This window comes from Clytia hemisphaerica, unplaced genomic scaffold, assembly GCF_902728285.1.
Source record: "Clytia hemisphaerica strain Z4C2 unplaced genomic scaffold, Clytia hemisphaerica genome assembly, whole genome shotgun sequence".
NCBI classification, from domain to species: domain Eukaryota; kingdom Metazoa; phylum Cnidaria; class Hydrozoa; order Leptothecata; family Clytiidae; genus Clytia; species Clytia hemisphaerica.
In genome coordinates, this window is record NW_027104356.1 from 110383 (window position 1) to 130220 (window position 19838).

Here is a 19838-nt window from a genome sequence, read left to right on the forward strand (position 1 = left end):
GTCAGTAGCTTACGGTAAACATATCGGGGAAAAAGTTTATTTCGTAAGAATTTTTGATTTTTTTAAATCATACTAACCATCGAGAATAAGGGGAAACATACATACATATTTAGACAATTTATTTAATGCTCTTCTCTGAACATTTAAAAATCAATTGAGAAAAGTCCTAAGAATTGCAAAGATTTTCAAAAATCAGGAGGCTCACTTCCATTTATGTAATTCTTATAAAAAAACAGGTAGTAGTTAAAATGGATGAAAGGCTGAGCTGAAATAATAATAAGCAAATTTTAGAAGACATCTCTCATGACAATAAGCTGATCGTGGTTGACTTTAAGTGGGAATTCCGTTGTGATAAAAAAAAGAAAAAGAGTGAAACTACTCAATTCATTTTCTCAAAGTCTCCAAATAATGAAAAAAAAAACTTCAATTACCTTGGTCGAATCCACTTTACCGAGCGCTTTTTCTAACGTAATTTTGATCTAGAAAGAAAACGGACAGAGTCGTAATACCCCCAAATCTCTATTTCATTTATTTAGGAGCCTGGTAGCATGCCACTGGTTTGAGCCTTATCCCAGGTGCATAATTTTAATCCGACAGACTAAAGCTCTGAAGGTCGGTAAAATTTCCAACATCTTGACGGTTTAGAATACGGAATTTCGCAAGACCGCGTCAAGGATTTTTTCAGCAAGATGACTGGAACCTAGCCCTCTTTTTCGGGGATTGGCGGGTCCAACCGAAATATTTTCAGTTCTACCCTCAAGCAGATTTGACAAAGGCCGAATATCATTTCTCTCCGAATGGAAATTGGCCCGCTCGTTTGGAGGTTTTGCGTGGTTGGCCGCCAATCCACCATAGGAAGATCAGATAGGTTTGAGTCCAACATCTCTTTTAGTAGCTCGCGCGTTGCAAATTAAGAATACTGACATATCGAATGGCATTGAAATCATGAATCAACTTGGGTAAGAAAATACATAAGGTGACGAGATAAATCATGAAGAAACCACACCAAAATATAGAATACAGTAAATAGTATACCTGTTTTGTTAAGATATGTCTGTTGTTGATACCGTCTGGGCTTCCTGAAATGTAATTGCATTTATATACTGATTGGAGCTCATTAGAAAGATATAAGGCAGCTTAATTGGATGAGTAGTGTAGACACCTTCAAAGGATCGTGTTTCTTTTGTCAAAAAGATTTGAAATTTTAAGAAAAGAATTCCTCGAACTTTCAAGAATTTGTTCCCTGCTAAAGTCCTTTATCAGTTCGCAAGTCTTGAAAAGCATCAAATTGCATGCAAAATTGATAATAAAAACCTCACCAGTCCATGGTACATGGTGATCGGCAGGGAGGTTATATTTCTCCATAGCTGTTTGTCGGTACCTCCAACATGCAATGTATGATTTCTAAAAGAGTTCAAAAACATAATGAAAGTTTGAGTATGAAATTCTCTCCTATGCTAAAACTATAACATTATCTTTGAGAATGGACGCAAAATGCTTTCAAACTGTTCAATTTGTGACTGCTGATTTTTACGCAAGGTAAAGACCGATTTGCAATGCCTTGAAAAGTGATGTTATTTCTTTGGCGACTTTGGCTCCACCACCGCGACAGCGGTGGGTTTTGGGCTTAAAACATATAAATTTCTTACCATGCAGAAGAATTAATAAGGCGGGGGTTATTTCTACTGTGTGGGAAATGAAACGGGGATAGAAAAAAGGTTATTTTTACCGTGAGAATTTCTCCTACGGAGATGATATTTTCGATTTGTTGTTGGATGACGTTGGTATCATCCAAAAGAGAGCTTTCCAAATCAATCAAGGCTGAGAAGAATTGTCCGATGTTTGTTACCTAAAAAAGTTAATGTTTGGAAAATAAGCTAGATAAAAAACAAGCAGATTTAGAGAGTAGAAAAGATTGATAAAGAAAGTCCCCTCATAACAGCATCTGATCCGATCCAACAAATGTAATAATGTCTTTCACACTAAGTGTCTTTTACCAAAGTTAATTTCTCAGTAAAATAGGTTTAAATCAAGTAAGAGGTACCACGTAAATCAATTTTTTTCACCTTAGAAAAAAATGAATCTTTCTTTGTGATGACGTCACCAGATACTTTGCTTGATTTTATCACTTCATCAATCAAACCTGAAAAACTAACGAAAAAGCAGAAAATTTCATTTAAAACTCAAATCTACTCAGGCCTGTATGTAGCCATTTACTAGTATTCAGCTTTGAAATTTGTAGACTTAACCTCAAAGCCATAAACCGGTTTGAGTCCGTTTAGTCCTTATGAATAACAGAGAAAGTCTTCTAAAAGTCCTAGATTACTGGGGGTCTTCCACGTAAAAAATCAACTCTATCCATCTATCATACCTGACTATATTATTTAGGGGAGACAGTCTGTATCAACTTACTCGTTGTAAAGGTCCAGTAGAGCAATTGTGCATTGTAGTTTCTCGCCTTGGTCGATCAAAGAGTACTTCACGCTTGAAGAATGTTGCAATATCTAAAAGGAGTTTCAAATGGTCATCTATTTCATTACCAGTATCCTTAAGAGCTGACCGCGCCACTAAGGGTTGATAGAATGTACTGCAGATCTTAGGATTGTAGTCTATTCTGTCATCTAAGTATATGGAAAAGGAATGGGATGGATATTTGAGAATATCTCTATCAACAGTGTTCAAAAATATTGACTTACCTCGTCCCAGACTCCTGACACTTTCAAGAATTTGAAATAAACACCATGCACGTGTTCTTTGTCTTTTAATTGGTTGTACAATAACAGTGGTAAATTATCTGGAAAGGAAATAATCAGTTGAATAGTCATTTTTAGGAATGCTTGGACAATGTACAGTTTCCCGAGGGCTGCACTGGATCACAATGTATATAAGGGAAGAGCCATTAAGGTCCCCCTACCTCGGATGTTTCTCAAAGGGGTATAAAACCATAAAAAAGCAATAAAAAGCCTATATAAGGGTTCCAATTAGACTCAAATTCGAAATTCGGAAAAAAGTTTCCCAAAGGGTCGTGTAAAAATGTCAAGAACTGGATAAAATTTTCAAAATTCATTCTCTATAAGGGTTGATTTTCGAGCTTCAGCTCGGACATTTGCGTTATCTCGCAAAGTAAACTTCTGGGTACAGGTTGCATGGATTAAGAAAAGGTGTTATTCTAAAGCCCCTTGAAAATAAAAACAACAAACGATTTCATCGTCACAAGATATTCAAAAGCCTTTTTTTAGTTATATCAGTTTTTGCTTCGCCTAATGCAAAGTACCAGAGTGTATCTCACTCAAACGGCAAAATTTCCACAGATATCGGATCTGTTTACAGACATGACGCAAAGTTTTCATATAACCTCTGTATCCATTAAAAACGAACGAACAGGAAATGATTACCAGTAGTTTTGGCTCCAGTGCTGCTCCATCTAGGCTCAGTGGCTGGCAGACTGTTGAGGATGGTCTCACTGACTGTCAGCACAGCATCACACACCTCCGAAACAGAGAAAGCTGACCACCGTTCACTTGAGTAAATCTGAAAGTAAAGAAGATCAGAAAATTGATTAATCTCTTCTCCTGACTAAAAATGGCTGAAACAACGGAAGGGATATAGTTTCATTTCTCTTTGAAGGTTTCGAGATTCTAAGGCTAGTAGGGGTTACTAAAACATTTGAAAACATTTAAAACATTTGAGTTTTGATCAGCCCGGGTGTCACAGATGAAAAAGTACTCCCGGGTATAAGTACTTCCCAGTTCATATTTCCTAGGACAAAGGCAACCCTCCTGGAAATAAATTTTCTTAGGAAATTGATACATTTCTCAAACTCTACCGCTTTCTTTTCAAAGGGAAACCTTTTTTATTGGAAAGAGGGAGAAAGAAAATTAAATTCTGATAGTTCATTCATTAAGTTACACCCCTGTATCAGCGACTCCGGTCAGATCCACCCCGGTGAAATTTTAAGGCCAGGTGAGTTATGGTTGGTATTGGAGATAATGCGCAAAAAAGACGAGCGATGCTCTTTTGTAAATCTTGTTGCACTTTTTTATAATCCTAATTAAGTGAATTTCTTTTCTTTAGTGAACTTACTATTATCGGGAAAACGAAAGTCGGACTGAGAAAGTCGGGTAAATATTTGGTCGCAAAATTGATTGGGGAAGAACATATTTTGCTTTGCACTTGTTCAAGTATGGTACAAAATTAGACAGTTTCTAAATTTCGGTACTTTTAGATCTTTACTCGAACAAGCAAAATCAAATAGAGGGGATAACAAATGTCATTACTTATGAAAGTATAAAGTTCAGTCGATATTTTATATGTCTTTATATTTTCATCACTCTTGAAAACACAAGAATCTTTGTCTTCAGTTCCCCATATTCGATAATAGCATTGGTATTCTTGCAAAATGGCGAAATCATATGAACATATAAAGTTGTTGAGTTTCCCATCTAAGAGATGGATAAAAACATTTCCATTTGATGTGTAATCTAACGGCGGTAGGTAGTCCAGTCAAAACCTGCAGATCCTTTCCACTGGATACCCACTCACTTGATCGAAACGAGATAAAAAACCTCTCAAATAATGTGAATTAATTTTCAAAGGTTCTGTTTCTTTGCGCAGAGAGTTTTCTTTTCTCAAAATTGTGGGCATCATAGGCAGATAATCAATACCCGCTTGTTTTGGTTCCATCCAGACAGACATTCTTTAGGGATGAGTTCTTTATAGGTAAGAATAGATTGGTACACAAGCTCATATCGATCAAAATCTATCAACTCCTTGAGTTTCTCGGCATAGTATAAGTCCGCTATCGAATCCGTTTGAATGATACGTTGACAAGGAAGCCGGTCTATCGGGTGATTACCTGATCGGTAGCGGAAAACGACAACGTCCCAGCCTTTCTGCTGATCTAGCTCCTTCAAGGAAAGTCTGTCTCATTGCTACGGTACCATATTGAAGAGCCGCTTTTTAATGAAGTTGTCCAGCCAGTGGGAATCAAAATAACTGACTGAAACTCGATGGGGATCGATATTCCCACATTTTCTATGACCGGGGATTTAAATTCTTTTGTTTTCAAGTCAGAAAATTCAGTGGGGACGGGAAAAATATTTTGCAGTGAGGATTGGTTTATTTGATTATTTTTAGTGGGGACAAAAATTGGAGGATAATATTCCACTGGGGACGATATTTCGGCCAATTTTTTCCGGTGGGAAGAAGTCCCAGTGGGCCTGTGAGAAGAGGGTGTCAAAATTAAAGTAAGGATAAAATGATTCTTCATGTCATTGTTGGTTTCAATTAATCAAAATGTTTTCTAGCTTACAAAACTTCAAATCAGCTAAGAGAAAAATGCACATACAAGCATCTTTATGGTTAATAACTTAACAAAAAATGTTTGATTTTTATCAGCATTATCCGCAATAGAAAATCCATGCCAACCTTTTGAGGAGATTAAAGAATGACATGTTCATCAGACATTAATTTCATAAGCCGGTTTTATACAATGATTCTCTCACTGTTATCTACAACATTTTTTTTCTCTAAAAATTACGCTTCTTGTTACGATGTAGAGCCAGTACTGTGAAATACGGAAGAGAGAGGCTATCATGGTACAGGCTAACTTGATTAGCTCTGCACTCTTAACGAGCATCGTGACACTTATTTGGGGAAAGAAAACATAAAATCAATCATTTAGAAAGACGTTATCATTTTGAATTTTACTTACATAGTCGAATTTTGTCAGAAAAATTTATCCACAAGAATTAAAGGGCGCAGAAATCCGTTAACTTTCCGAGTTACTTAAGATGCTTACGGCCGTTCCAGAGGAAGGGGCACGTTACATCACGCTTATTTTTTACTGGAAACCGTAAGTAAGGACCTAGGAGCGCCGCGACCCACGCACTAATCAAAAGCACCCACGGAGGCGGTTAAATCGGACATAGACTCTCTAATTATCTCTAATCACGGTTGAGTGACATTCTCTCGGAATGGCCCTTTAAAATAGAGAAATTACGATGAGGAATTTTATTGGAATCAAGTCAAAATTGGAATCCGGGAAATTCTTTTAAAAAATGGAAGTAATGCGACGTTCTGTTAGTGGAGAGATTTATACCTATTAATAAAAGCTCAAAAGAATTTCTTTATATGGGAAAATATTTCATAAAATTTAACGTACAAAAAATAAGTACAAAAATCTTGATAAAAATTTACATGAGTGAGCAGTTGCTATTGTCTGCATTGACCAAAAAAGTGATTTCTTTTTCACCAACATCTTTCAATAATGTACCTCTATTGAACCTGTTCTTCTTCATAGTCACGTGACCTTCCCCTTCCAATTCTCGCTGGACGCCCTCACAAAGGGTTGCGATAGTGTCATAATCATAATATCGAATGAGGTGGCTTTTACGTTGAACTTCTTCACCTTTTCGTTTGATTAGCAGTAAAACTTTCTTGTTAAAGTCGACAGGGAAGACATATTGGAACCCAGTCTCCCAGATCTGTACATGATCAGGTTCACCTAGATAGCTACCAGCGACCATCAAAGAAGCAGGGATCCCTGACCTCTGACTGACCATTTCTTTGAGGTCAACAACCGTGTCTGTTTCGCACACTTTAAGATCCATGTGCAAACCGTCAAGAAAAACACAATTGATGAAAAGCTCTACTTCCTTGCTTGGTTTAACGACCAGATTGAAAGTGAGAGATTCTTCATGGTGGCTCAGCGAAGTGAGATGATTCGAGTCTGACAATTCGGCGTTTTGATAGAAAATCATTTGCAAGTGAGGAGGCATCCGTTTGACTTTATAAATCTGATCTTTCAAATCTTTGATCGTTCGCGCCGTGATCAAAGAAAGATCGATGGAGAACTGACCAGTCAGAAAATTAATATTGGCATTTTTCAAGTACTTGATTGCGTGTTTTTTGCAAAATTCTTTCATATCCTCTCTGATATTAGGTTTAACAGCTAGTGTGACGACGAAATTCTCCTCAATTGAACCGTCACTGAACATCAAAGCCAACCTATCCTCCGCCAAAAATGCATCTTTCAGTTTTTTCTGCTTGTGAAAAAGACTGATACAATCTGCCGCTAAATTTGGGCAGCGATCGGAAATTACTTTAATAAGTGGTTGCCTTTCGTTGAATTTGGATAAAGAGATATCGAAAAGGACGGCGTCGGTGTGCGGATGTTTCACAATGACGGGGCGCATTCGACGGATACGATATTGCTCCGGTGTCCATAGCAACCCCGTTGCCCCATCGTCCACTTGCACGGATAGATTAACTTTGAACGGAGCTGAAAGATTGTGTTCCCTCAACAGTTTTGCCAGCTCATTGTGAAAGACTCTCCTGTTGTCGATAGTGAGATATTGTTTTGATTGTGGTATTTCTAAAGAATCTTCGATGAACTCGTTTACAGTCTTCCCCACTTCTTCATGATAAAAGTATTCCGCTTCACGTTCATTGTCGAAACTGGTCAAATGGACTGTTGGCATTGTTCTTATATTGTTCTGAAGGTAAAAAGAGTTCAAGTTCTCATCTTGCGTTGGAAAGACGCGCAATTGGACAATCTTAGGCTCGGGTGAATGGTAACGCATTTTACCAGGGAAGTTTTCACTTGAAATGACCTTCCCATTGCATACCAACTCTTGTTCTTGGCAGGGAATTTGATGGATACTTTCAATCCACGATTTCATGGTAGATAAACTGATGTGACCAACGTCTAATAGAGGATACTCAACAGCGTTAGTATCTACGTCAATCTGTGGAATAAGTAATTGAACATGTGGTAGAGTGTAAAAACGCCTTCCTTCGCGGTCTAATTCATAATACTTCTCTATAAGACCTAAGGTCAAGTATTCACAATCGAGAAGCAAATCAGCTATTAATTGGTCTTCGTTCAACACGATGCGATCATCCAGCAAAAATACAACATTATCTAGTCTTGGAGTTCGAATCAGTTTCTGATACTCCTGCCTCAGATCTGATATAGTTTTTTCGCTGTCCCCTCCTGCTACGAATTCACGATCTTCAAGCTCAAGCCATGGAATATCAACTCGACCAGAAGGTCCCTCATTCATTGAAACTCGTTTTCGTTCATTCCGAATCAATGAAATGTCCAAAGAAAGAGCTTTCAAATCAATATCTTCTGTGAAGCGATTTTTATAAAGTTCCCCATAAGAGTTTTCGTCAACAACGTTATCTCCATGTTTAAAAGTTCGGTCTTCTAGTTGAATTTTGAATCGCTTTTGGATGTTGTCTTTCAGTTTTTGAAGAGAGTCAACATAATACCAATAAAAGAATGATGTAACATTATCACCAAAATCCACCACGATGTGATTTCTCATGTTTGTGTTATTTTTAACTAAAACCAAAAATGTTCAGTCAGATATTATTTCAAAGTTCAACGAAATTATCTTTAACCTTCAACTTCCTCTTGTAAACTCAAGAGTTGAAAACAGGAGTTCCTTATAGTTCATCAAGTAGAAAGATTTTTGCTTCCCCTTTAAACCTGTATGGTGGCCGAGCGCTGCCAAGTGATTTTTTTTCAATTTTCTCACTAAAAAATTAAAACGAATAAAATGAATTCAACTTGTAATCTATTTTCGTTCATTTTCATTTTTGTGGCGATTACTTTCAATTTAGAATCAAAAATATATTCGATTCAATTCAATTTCAGTTTTGTTTGAAAATGATTTTCAATTCGAATAGGACTTTTGGCTATTGCTCAAAACTGAGTATACTTCAAAACAACCTATGTGGAATTTCCCAATGGACAAGGGAAAGTCCCGTTCAACCTATAAAATAAATATTCGACAGGACGCGAGCTGTTACTTTCTATTCTTTCTTATGATAAAATGGAGGGAAGTTGGCCCGATAATTTCAATCTTAAAACAGATCTTGTAAAGTATGTGAAGCAAAATTTGAAAAGAGACGAAGTCTTGGACTATGTTCAACGAGATTATCCTATGTACAGATGGAGCTTGAGAACCTTGGACAGAAGACTGAGGTTTTTTGACATATACTACCACGACTTTTCCCAAAATGTAGAAGAGGTAGAAAATATAATACGTGAGGAACTGACGGGACCAGGGAGATTGCTAGGGTATCGTGCTATGCATCTAAAATTACGACAAAAATATGATGTCAAAATTCCACGTGATCACGTGTACGAAATTATGCACAAAATCAATCCAGAGCTTTTGGAGGAGCGACGACCCTGTTTCAAGAAAAAGAGAAAGAAAACTCACTTCGTCACTAAAGGGCCTGATTGGGTCTTTTCACTTGACGGGCACGACAAATTAATGGGTTATCAAAACTCAACATTCCCTTTGGCAATATATGGCTGCATGGACACCGCAAGCAGAAAAATGATGTTTTTAAAAGTTTGGGTGACAAATTCAAAACCCGAGGTTGTTGGTAGATGGTATACCGAATTTCTACTTGATAACCAAATTGTGCCCGATTATTTGAGAATGGATAAAGGTTCAGAGACAACCATTATGGCACAAATTCACTGTCATTTAAGAGCAGGTCATGGAGATTTAGAAGACGTAGTAGAATCAGTTATATTTGGTCCATCTACATCTAATCAGGTAATAATGAAACTTGTAATTCAAATGCGTTTTTCTTTTCAGGAGCAATAAAACTTTATGTTTCTATATTCTATGCTGGATAAATATACTATGTACTGTGTTTAAAATGATAAAATCTCTATCATAAAAATTTTGAAGCAATAAAATCTTTTCTAAAATTTAAACTTTAAAAAACGTAAACAAACGTAAAAAACGTAAAAAGACCTTTTTCTTGTCCTACCAATATGATCATAATAGGCCAACGACAAACACAAGAAAATAGTAGAAGAGTAGAACTCTAACTACGAAGAGTATATAGGAATAGCAACCTCTAGTTCTACGATTTAATTTTTTCTACAGATAGAACGCTGGTGGAGGGAACTTCACGATCGACTGGAAAAGTTCTTCAAAGTTGGTCTTTGCTGGTTAAAAGAGGAAAACCACTACGACCCGCACTGTGACGAGGACAGGTTAGTTAGTTAGCCAAATCTAAAACTTCAATTCAAAATAATACTTAAGCCATGCCATAATGTCAATGATACAAAAATATTGAAAGACATATTATTAGGCCTATGGTTGGTTTCAGACCCACCCTCTCGATAAGCTATGTAAATAGAAAAACTAAAAATATAAACGTTTTTAATAAAAGCAAAAGTGTAAAATATATCCTATCTTTAGTGGAATAAAAATTAAACCGCTGAATTTTTATTTAGAGATATGTTGGCTTTTATAATGATTCCAATAATTCAAAGACATTTGGACGAATTCAAAGACTTGATATGGAACAGCCACAGAATCAGACACCAAAAGAATACTTATATGGCAGATGGTGTTCCAAACCACATGTATGACTTCCCGAGAAGATACTCGATGGAACAATGTGGTGAGTACTTTCAAAAATTGGCTCAGAGAATTTTTTCAGATTCGATTCTTATGAAATAAAAATATCACAACAAAATAAACTTTTATCAATAAAAAATAACATCTAGAAAATCAGTAGAATAATTTGACTGATTAATTTTCCACCAAAAATAAGAACGTATCTATATTTATTGTAGGAAAACCACTCGACGTAGACAAGCTTGACCAAGCAGTTCAAATTACAGACGTTATGAATTATGGAAATGATTTTCTCAGCCCAGACCAACGAAATAATTACGAACAAATTGTAAATAACGTTGTTACAGAAAAAAATTATGTTCAGTGCTATCTCGAGCTTAAATATAGTCAAATATAACGACGAAAAATATATCTTTAAGTCTCTCATTTATTTTATAGCAATATATTTTGCAGGTCTATTGACCTCTATCATTTACTTCTACCATCTTCAAGATAATAATTTCAATGGACATAAAAGCTCCCTGGGAATTCTCTAGCCAAAGTATCTTAAATTTTAGGGTTTTAAAGTTTAAAAAATTAGCCACTTTCAGGGATCATCCAGATAAAACGTGCATAATTAAGACTAATTAATTAACATAATTAAGAAAGCCCCCGGCTAGTACTTACTAGTACCTAATTTTTCTATATTCCACTTTTAGAAGCAAGTAATATATACCTTATAAAAAACTAACAAGGTAACTATGAACAGAGCTCAACTAAAATGTTATCAAATACAACAAGAGAAATCTTTTAAATAAAGCAGTTGAACATACCAAAAACAAATAACCAATTATAAAAATGAAGAAACGTTTGAATGGGGTGGTTGCTTCAAGCCAATCATTTTACAAAACCTGTTACAAACATGCCCTTCCATAAACATATCAATGGCAGCCTTAGAAAGATTGCCTAAATTGAAGTTTAAACGACTCTGTTGTATGGCATTTGAACTCGTAGCAATTTCTGGATCATAAAGCTTGTAGCCAGAACCCTGTATGTCGACAAGCATAAATTTTTCATTTGATTTTACATGAGAATAGTGTGCCAGACATTGGGCCTTCAACTCTCTTTCAAGGTTACTGGCATCACCATGGAGAATCTTTCCATCGTTATTAATAAATTTAACAAATTCACCGTCAACAAATTCTTCCACCATAACACAATCTTTCTCACCATTAGCTTTTACCATGGTGCCAAAATAAGCACGATTATATTCAAAGAATTCTCCAAAATCACCAGCAACATTCTTTTGAATGCACAATTTTTTCAAGCTTGATGCAATATTCTTTGCTAGAGCATGGGTCTGAATAGCCTTTTTTGCTAGTGTCTCCTTTGTTTCCTTCTCACAAACTACCTTGTTGACTTCTTCCATAGTTGTAATAACTTGCGGTAGGAAGGTTTTCACAACAAATTTTTCTTTCGAAGATTGGTTGGTAGCTTCAAAAACCTCACGGAACCCACCTTTGGTCAAGGGAGTTTCTGATAAATCAAATTTTTGGATTATTGGAAAAGACCATTCTTTGTTGACTAGGTTGATTTCCTGAATCTCAATTGTAACAGGAGGTTTTGCCATTGAAGAGATTGCAGTTCCAAATTTCATCATGTCAGTTATTGACAAACTTTTAGGATATGACACAGGAGGGGGCCTAGGGGATAAAGCCTTTGACAATGTTGGTAATGCTGATGACGACAAGTCTTTCTTTGATTCATAAGGCTTTGGTCGAGATGGCATTTTGTCAAAATATTTTCCAATTGATATGGATGGAGTCATCGGGACAAATCTTACAAAAATTGTTTTGAAGTCTTTTATCTGTGTTATCTTAGTACACGATGGTCCATTTTGTCCTTGCAAAATATCACACTTTTCGTTTTCTTTCAATTGATGTCGGAAATGAGAAGTACATGCATCAATTAAATTTTTAATAGACATGCTGTTGAAAGGAAAATTTACAAATTCTTTGGAGTCTTTTTTCTTGTATTTCATAGCATCACCAGTGGGTTTGCTTGCCAGTAGCTGTACAACAAACTCACCCTCAGATACAATATTTGAGCCAAGGCCTGCACCAGGATCGCTCTTTGCATTTTTAGTACTGCCTCCTTGTCTTTTGTTTTTCAATGCTTGTGCACGTTCTTTCCATAACCTTTTGTCAGCCATCTAAAAAATCGAAAAAGTGAATGAATTTACATTTTTCTTCAAATTTCTTGCTCAAATACCATGGTAATTATGTCCCTTGAGACATTTAAAATGATTTTTTTTCATGAATAGAGGGCAGTTTTAAAAAAACCTCTACTGGGAGTTATCACCATGGCAATAATTTCAAAACAATACAAGTGATGTTCGTAACACGTAATTTATGAAAAGGTCTATAATAATATCAGTTGACTCTGGTCGACTAAATTACTTTGAGCATACAAACTTTTTATCAAGCAGAAACTCTTGCGAAAAACACCATAATTTGCAAATGAACTATTTTACCTATTATTTTATAACTTGTAGTAATTTAACACAACTTGACTGAGTGTAGATATTTTAACTACTTAGTCTTTTAGCATTTTCTTCAGGAAATTTAAAAATGTTTTCTTCATACTACTCTTTTTTTATAAGAATCAGCAATTTTTTATGGAGGCTTAACCGTTCTTATTTTTAGACACATTATTGACACTTATTTTTGATAGAATTATTCTATAACTTCTATTATAAAGAAAGAACAATGCTAAAAAATGCTAAGAAATAGGAGTACTTTTAGAACAACCCCCAGGCCTTCCACATAGTACTACACACTAAGGGGGAAGGGGAGGGTCGATCAAAAATGTATACACAAAAACAATTTTTGGCCCTTTTTGCATGTAAAATTGGGTTAAATAAAGAATGAATAGAGTGAATTGTTACCCTGTTCTCGTGAAATTCTGCAAATAGTAAATAGAACACGAAGACTCTGGGATAAGGTGTACATATCTGCTGAATGCTTAATGGGACACTTATCTCACCAGACGATTTGTGCTTTAATTTTTTAGGTGGGGGGGGGGGCTTAATGGAAAAAGTACGTACTAACCAGCAGGGGGTATTGGCAAATACACAACGCTTGCGTACATTGAGGGAAGGGGTACTCAATTTTTGACATCTTAGGACAGCCCCCCCCCTCCTTTAGCCTGGAATGGTGTATTTTCAAGCAAATTAAGGGTCAAAATAGTTTAGAGAAAAAAGTCTAAAATGCCTCAACTTTCAGGATGATAGCAATTTGAGCTGAAATTTCCAAAGAACAGCCAAGCACAACAAACAAGTGGGGATTGTCAGGCTAGAACACTTCTTTCTGACACTCTCCTTCACACTTCATCATACAATTGTTCCTCTCTGTTATGTGAGACTGTGAAAAACTTACCTTCGAGTCTGTCTTCTTCAACCAGTTGGCCAGAGGGAAAGAAACGTGCATATGTGCAAAGAAAATTTGCAGAGCGGAATCGGGAAATCGAGAAATGAGGTTTTAATCAATAGCCAAAGTGTTTTGAGCAATGGCCAAAAGTTCAAATCGATTTGACTTTTAAAAAAATTGAAAACAAAATCGATTTGAACTTGAATGATAATATTAATTGATTGTATTGTAATTTTAATTCGATCGCAAAATTGTTTTCAATCTGAATCTGATTCGCTTTTAATCTTAAATTGAATTACTTTTTTGTTTGTTTGTAGAATGAGAAAAAAATTATCTTTTAATGTGAAAATTGAAAAAAAATCATTTGGCAGCGCTCGGCCACCATAAACCTGTATTTTGTAACTGACTAACTTTTGAAATAATAATGTCACTAGCAACCGACGTTATTCGTATGAGTTAAACCTTCACATCGGCCTCTCAAATCCTTGAATAATGTCCTAGTTCAAGTATATAAACTTTTGCATGAATTAGTATAGGAAGAGTGCATTATGAGAAAAGAAAACCACAAAACATTCAATTAAGAGACATCGTTGATAACTCGTTTGTGAAGCCCTTCTATAAAACAAAATCCTAAAGAAACATCACAGAAACATCAAACGATCACTTTATAATGACAATATCATCCCACACTTAATCAAACATGAAACTATTATCACTAACAAGCATATCTTATTAATGTCTTATTAAAAAAATGCTGCCAAAGCACATTTCAAATCTCGTATAACATTCAGCAAGGGAATCACACTTAACACATCATGAGTCAAATTCTTTGAAATCATATTTCATTCCGCTAAATACTCAATCTTTAAGTATTGCATAGTTAATCAATTCTATATTTAGCGAAATAAAAAACTTAGATCAGCATTTTTAAGACGAACAATCGATGAGAAATGATCGACTAGTAATCATTGCTACTACACTTCGACCCACTGGTTTAAAAGCTCAATCATAAAGAGAGCGAAATAATTTGCAATATGAAATGAAAAGCCGAGATGATTCCATACTCTGAGCATTATCTTTATATCTTTCCTGTAGCGATGAGGTCTAGTATTTTTAATTTCGCTTAGAGAAAGTATTACGATAGCCTTTCTGCGGCGGCGGCGGTGTCATCGGAAAAAAAATTAGAAAACGAAAGTGCTTGATACGGTGGACGAACTCACTAAATTTAATTTACAAATTACACGCTCGTATAACCACGGACGCGGGTTTTCTTTGGATTACGTCATATATCTTTGTGTCTTTAGCTCCACAGTTTTGATTTTTTCTTTATTTTCTTATAAGCATATACTTTATAAGAATCAAATCAATAACTCTTGATAGACGGTAATATACCTTTCGGTAATTAGTTCTTACAAAGTAAACAAGGGATGACGCACAATATGAGCTTACTTATTTTTCTTATAAGCATATAATTTATAAGAATCCAATCAATAACTCATGATAGACGGTGATATACCTTTCGGTAATTAGTTCTTACAAAGTAAACAAAGTGAGCATATTTATTTTTCTTATAAGCATATACTTTATAAGAATCAAATCAATAACTCTTGATAGACGGTGATATACCTTTCGGTAATTAGTTCTTACAAAGTAAACAAAGTATGGCGCACAATATGGTTATATTTATTTTTCTTAAAAGCATATACTTTATAAGAATCAAATCAATAAATCTTGATAGACGGTGATATACCTTTCGGTAATTAGTTCTTACAAAGTAAACAAAGTATGGCGCACAATATGGGCATATTTATTTTTCTTATAAGCATATACTTTATAAGAATCAAATCAATAACTCTTGATAGACGGTGATATACCTTTCGGTAATTAGTTCTTACAAAGTAAACAAAGTATGACGCACAATATGAGCATATTTATTTTTCTTATAAGCATATACTTTATAAGAATCAAATCAATAACTCTAGATAGACGGTGATATACCTTTCGGTAATTAGTTCTTACAAAGTAAACAAGGGATGGCGCACAATATGACCTTATTTATTTTTCTTATAAGCATATACTTTATAAGAATCAAATCAATAACTCTTGATAGACGGTGATATACCTTTCGGTAATTAGTTCTTACAAAGTAAACAAGGGATGGCGCACAATATGAGCATATCTATTTTTCTTATAAGCATTTAATTTATAAGAATCAAATCAATAACTCTTGATAGACGGTGATATAGCTTTCGGTAATTAGTTGTTCCAAAGTAAACAAAGAACGGCGCACAATATGAGCTCATTTATTTTTCTTATAAGCATTTACTTTATAAGAATCAAATCAATAACTCTTTATAGACTGTAATATACCTTTCGGTAATTAGTTTTTACAAAGTAAACAAGGGATGGCGCACAATATGAGCTTACTTATTTTTCTTATAAGCATATACTTTATAAGAATCAAATCAATAACTCTTGATAGACGGTGATATACCTTTTGGTAATTAGCTCTTGCAAAGTAAACAAGCAATGGCACACAATATGAGCATTTTTATTTTTCTTACAAGCATTTACTTTATAAGAATCAAATCAATAACTTTCGATAGACGGTGATATACCTTTCGGTAATTAGTTTTTACAAAGTAATCAATGGACGGCGCACATTATGAGCATATTTATTATTCTTATAAGCATTTACTTTATAAGAATCAAATCAATAACTCTTGATAGACGGTAATATACCTTTCGGTAATTAGCTCTTACAAAATAAACAATAGATGGCGCACAATAGGAGCATATTCATTTTTCTTATATAAGCATTTGCTTTATAAGAATCGAATCAATAACTTTTGATAGACGGTGATATTACCTTTGTTTATTAGTTCTTAGAAATTAAACAACAGTTGTTCTTAAATTAGTCTCTTTTTTTAGCGATTTTAAGCCTCGTTGTTCTTGTAAAATTGTTTCATCAAGGCTCGATGTAAAGTAGATTTCAAATTGGCTTCAATCTCTACTTCTTGTTTTTCCTATGTAGTTTAAATTCTAGGCGAAATTTTCGACTTTAAGTCGTCTTGTTTTATTTGCGGGAGGTAAGGAGCCATTTAGTGTCCAGGGATTCTATTTAGAATTAGCCGTAGATACTGGGTCTGTGTACAGACCATTTCGCATCTCACACGATACTAACTTTCTTTCACAAGCCGTCAAATGAAAATAGTTCGCACTCAGCTTTGTTTTGATTAACTTTGTAGTGTAACAAGGAGCTTCTACCTCCCTCTTGGTATATCCAATTTTGAAAGCCCTTCTTTTCAAAAAATATACAACACTACAAAACTTATCAAGTACCTTTTGATAACTTTTATCCTTTGTTAAGAGCGTCAGGAGGCCATTAAGTAATGATTAGGGCCGTTTCCCGATACTGTTCAACACCAGAAAATCTTAATACACGATATACACGATTGCAATGTCTTCTGACATTACATCACGGACCCAACAGCTGATTGGTTGTAAGTGAGGTAAAGTCTTACGTAAAATAAACCACTTTCAACCAATCAGTGGTTGAAAGACATTGCGATGGTGCATATCATGAATTACCGAGCAAAAGGCGTACAAACCGTTTCACTTTTAGAGTAATCTTTGAAAGCTTGGGATAATGATTGTTGAACATCCAGTAAAACGTCTTCTTCTTTCTCGACTTCCATTTTCTGAAAAAGAAGACCATAGATGTCTTATTCGAAACATTAATAGATAGAGCTTTTCTGTAATTCCAAAGCTACGGCAGTTGAAATAAAGTAACACACTATCTTTGCTGAGTAGACCTAAGTAGTTATTTTGCTTCAGCCAGAGAGAGAGAAGCTCCCGCTAGTGTTTTATATAAGATATCTGGGTGGAAATATGAAACCCACTATCAAGAGTAAAATATTTTGATTTTTGAGTAAGTTCTGCACGATTTACTTACTCTACTAGAAACAAGAAATAAAACGTTAATTACAATATTCAAGCTTTCGAAAACTTAGTAACTGAAGGTCCCTGACTCTTCAATCTTTTGTCAAAAAGAATAAGTGCTTCATGATAAAAATAATCAATTTGATTTTTGTTTTCAGTTTCACTGTTTCTACTAGGGAAGACTAGTAGCCGGCAACAAGAAGCTCTTATAAACAACGCTCTACTATTCGATACGCTCCCTTATTCGATGAAAATCAAGTTTCCCTTGAAAATCGAATTAGTGAACGTCAACTGTAATCTATTTTTGTTACCTTTTGTTTGTGCTGCACTGTTTCTCTTTGTTTGAAAGAATTTCTAAGAAAACAAAAGGATGAGCAAAAAGGAACGAGTTCATTCCAGTCTCACGGTGACACATTAGGTCTAGCGAAAGAAAACAACGCATTTTCATTTCATTTGGGGGTAAATTAGCGATCTTTCAAGTAAAGTACTATACGTTATTTCAAATGAACTGTCTCAACTGTTCATGATATGCCATTCATTATATGCAGTGATGTATTTCACGAATAGAAGAAAAGTTTGGCTTACATGATTGGTTCGTGTCGATCAACTTTCAAAGATATTAAACCGTTCCTTCGACATAAAAAGACGGGATCCGTTCCAAAGTAACCTTCAAAGAAAGAAAAACAACACATTAAAAGGGCTTCTACTTTTTCAGTCCCATTTAATCGCGAATCAGCATAACTTTCAGAAAATTCAAAAAGAAGAGGGAACCAATATCCGGTGGTTGGAAATTCCACTTAAAGATCGCGGTGAGACAATAATAAGTACATGGCCCCCGGCGTGCGAATCGAATTGAGGGGGCCAAAAAAAATATGTCGCCCACCATGGTTGGGCGACGTAGAAAATTTTCGACTTTTTACCCTTATTTCACCCCTCTAAACGGTATATATAAGATTTTTTAAATTAAAAAAAAATTACTTTGCAAAATATTGGAGGGCGGTGACGGGGGCCACGAAGTAATAATATAATCAGCGCATGCATCGAGTTTTTTGTCACCAGTGTCATTGAGCTACACTTAAAGCACACCTTAAAATCATACTTTTCTGATACTGTAGTATAACTTCCAAACATAATCCTTTTGATTTTATTGACTTAAAGAAATTCTTCCTATGGCTAGATTGTCGGCGGGAAAACGGGGAAAACAAACCAATCATAGGAGTTCTCTTGCTGCAACATGAGGATTAGTGTGAAAACGGAGCGATCTGACGAAACACGAGATTTGGTGTCATGTAGTCATGCACGACCTACTTGACCAAAGTATGACAAGTCATTTCCAATAACAAAAGTAAAACACATATACATATTATTACCTGTTCCCAAAAGAAATTGGTTCCCTGTGTCAAAGTCGATTCGGGCGCTATTTTGATTTGCTTTCGATACTGAAAATAAAATAAATCATTTCATTAACCCTTTGAGCACCTTCCTGTTTTTTTTTAGGGTAAATATACAATTCGACAGCGTGTCTGGTTGGTATTTTATAGACAACAATGTAAGTTTAGCTGAAATTCAGATTAGCTGATATCAAAACATTTTTAACTTGAGATTTGCGCCACTGATAATATTGACCTAAAATTGTGTGTAAAGTTTTTAGTTTCGTCACGTGGGCATTTAGATATTTTACGTAGATAGTTCAGTAATCTAAGAGTTTTAGGCAGTCGTTCGATTCGATTGTTTTTAAAGGATCCACATACAGCCGAATCAGTAAGTAAGTAATGGACGGAATATTAGAAGGACCGAGTTTGAAGTACTGACACTTTAACCGCTCGACCGTCGCTCCACTTTTTTACAGACTGGTATTTTACACAAAATGCACCAAAATGTTCACTTTCAGCATAATCGACAGTCCAATTTTATTGAAATGACTCTAAGTAAGTATAATATGATCAATCCCTAATACTTGTCAAAATTTCAATTCGATAGCATTTTCCGATCATGATATACAAACACCTTGGGCTGATTCAGGCAAAAAAGGGCAACTTTTGGCCGGTCTGTAAAATACATGAAACCGACAAATGGTAAAAATCTTCTA

General features: G+C 35.2%; 2 protein-coding genes across 2 annotated transcripts in view; one reads left to right on the forward strand and one right to left on the reverse strand.

Annotated features, from left to right (window-relative positions):
- LOC136818165 (nuclear pore complex protein Nup133-like) overlaps positions 1 to 19838 on the reverse strand; it is a 33457-nt gene that overhangs the window by 6325 nt on the left and 7294 nt on the right. Inside the window, exons 13-24 of the mRNA XM_067074523.1 lie at positions 19120 to 19188; positions 18335 to 18416; positions 18061 to 18103; positions 17419 to 17508; positions 3396 to 3531; positions 2697 to 2794; positions 2413 to 2504; positions 2067 to 2151; positions 1730 to 1849; positions 1320 to 1404; positions 1036 to 1079; positions 432 to 479 (exon numbers count right to left, since the gene is read on the reverse strand). Coding sequence (XP_066930624.1) covers positions 432 to 479; positions 1036 to 1079; positions 1320 to 1404; positions 1730 to 1849; positions 2067 to 2151; positions 2413 to 2504; positions 2697 to 2794; positions 3396 to 3531; positions 17419 to 17508; positions 18061 to 18103; positions 18335 to 18416; positions 19120 to 19188 — 992 coding nt within the window. The remainder of the gene's footprint in view (positions 1 to 431; positions 480 to 1035; positions 1080 to 1319; positions 1405 to 1729; positions 1850 to 2066; positions 2152 to 2412; positions 2505 to 2696; positions 2795 to 3395; positions 3532 to 17418; positions 17509 to 18060; positions 18104 to 18334; positions 18417 to 19119; positions 19189 to 19838) is intronic.
- Positions 8844 to 11122, forward strand: LOC136818229 (uncharacterized). The gene is made up of 5 exons (XM_067074595.1): positions 8844 to 9581; positions 9921 to 10030; positions 10274 to 10443; positions 10619 to 10728; positions 11099 to 11122. Exons 1-5 carry the CDS (start codon positions 8844 to 8846, stop codon positions 11120 to 11122), a joined length of 1152 nt encoding a protein of 383 aa, XP_066930696.1.

What these genes read in the sequence shown, in the direction of transcription:
- LOC136818229 (XM_067074595.1), top strand. Translation starts at nt 8,844, where the DNA reads ATGGAGGGAAGTTGGCCCGATAATTTCAATCTTAAAACAGATCTTGTA. An exon ending in GTCCATCTACATCTAATCAG is followed by an intron (nt 9,582 to 9,920) that starts GTAATAATGAAA and finishes TTTTTTCTACAG; the next exon opens with ATAGAACGCTGGTGGAGGGA. An exon ending in CCGCACTGTGACGAGGACAG is followed by an intron (nt 10,031 to 10,273) that starts GTTAGTTAGTTA and finishes ATTTTTATTTAG; the next exon opens with AGATATGTTGGCTTTTATAA.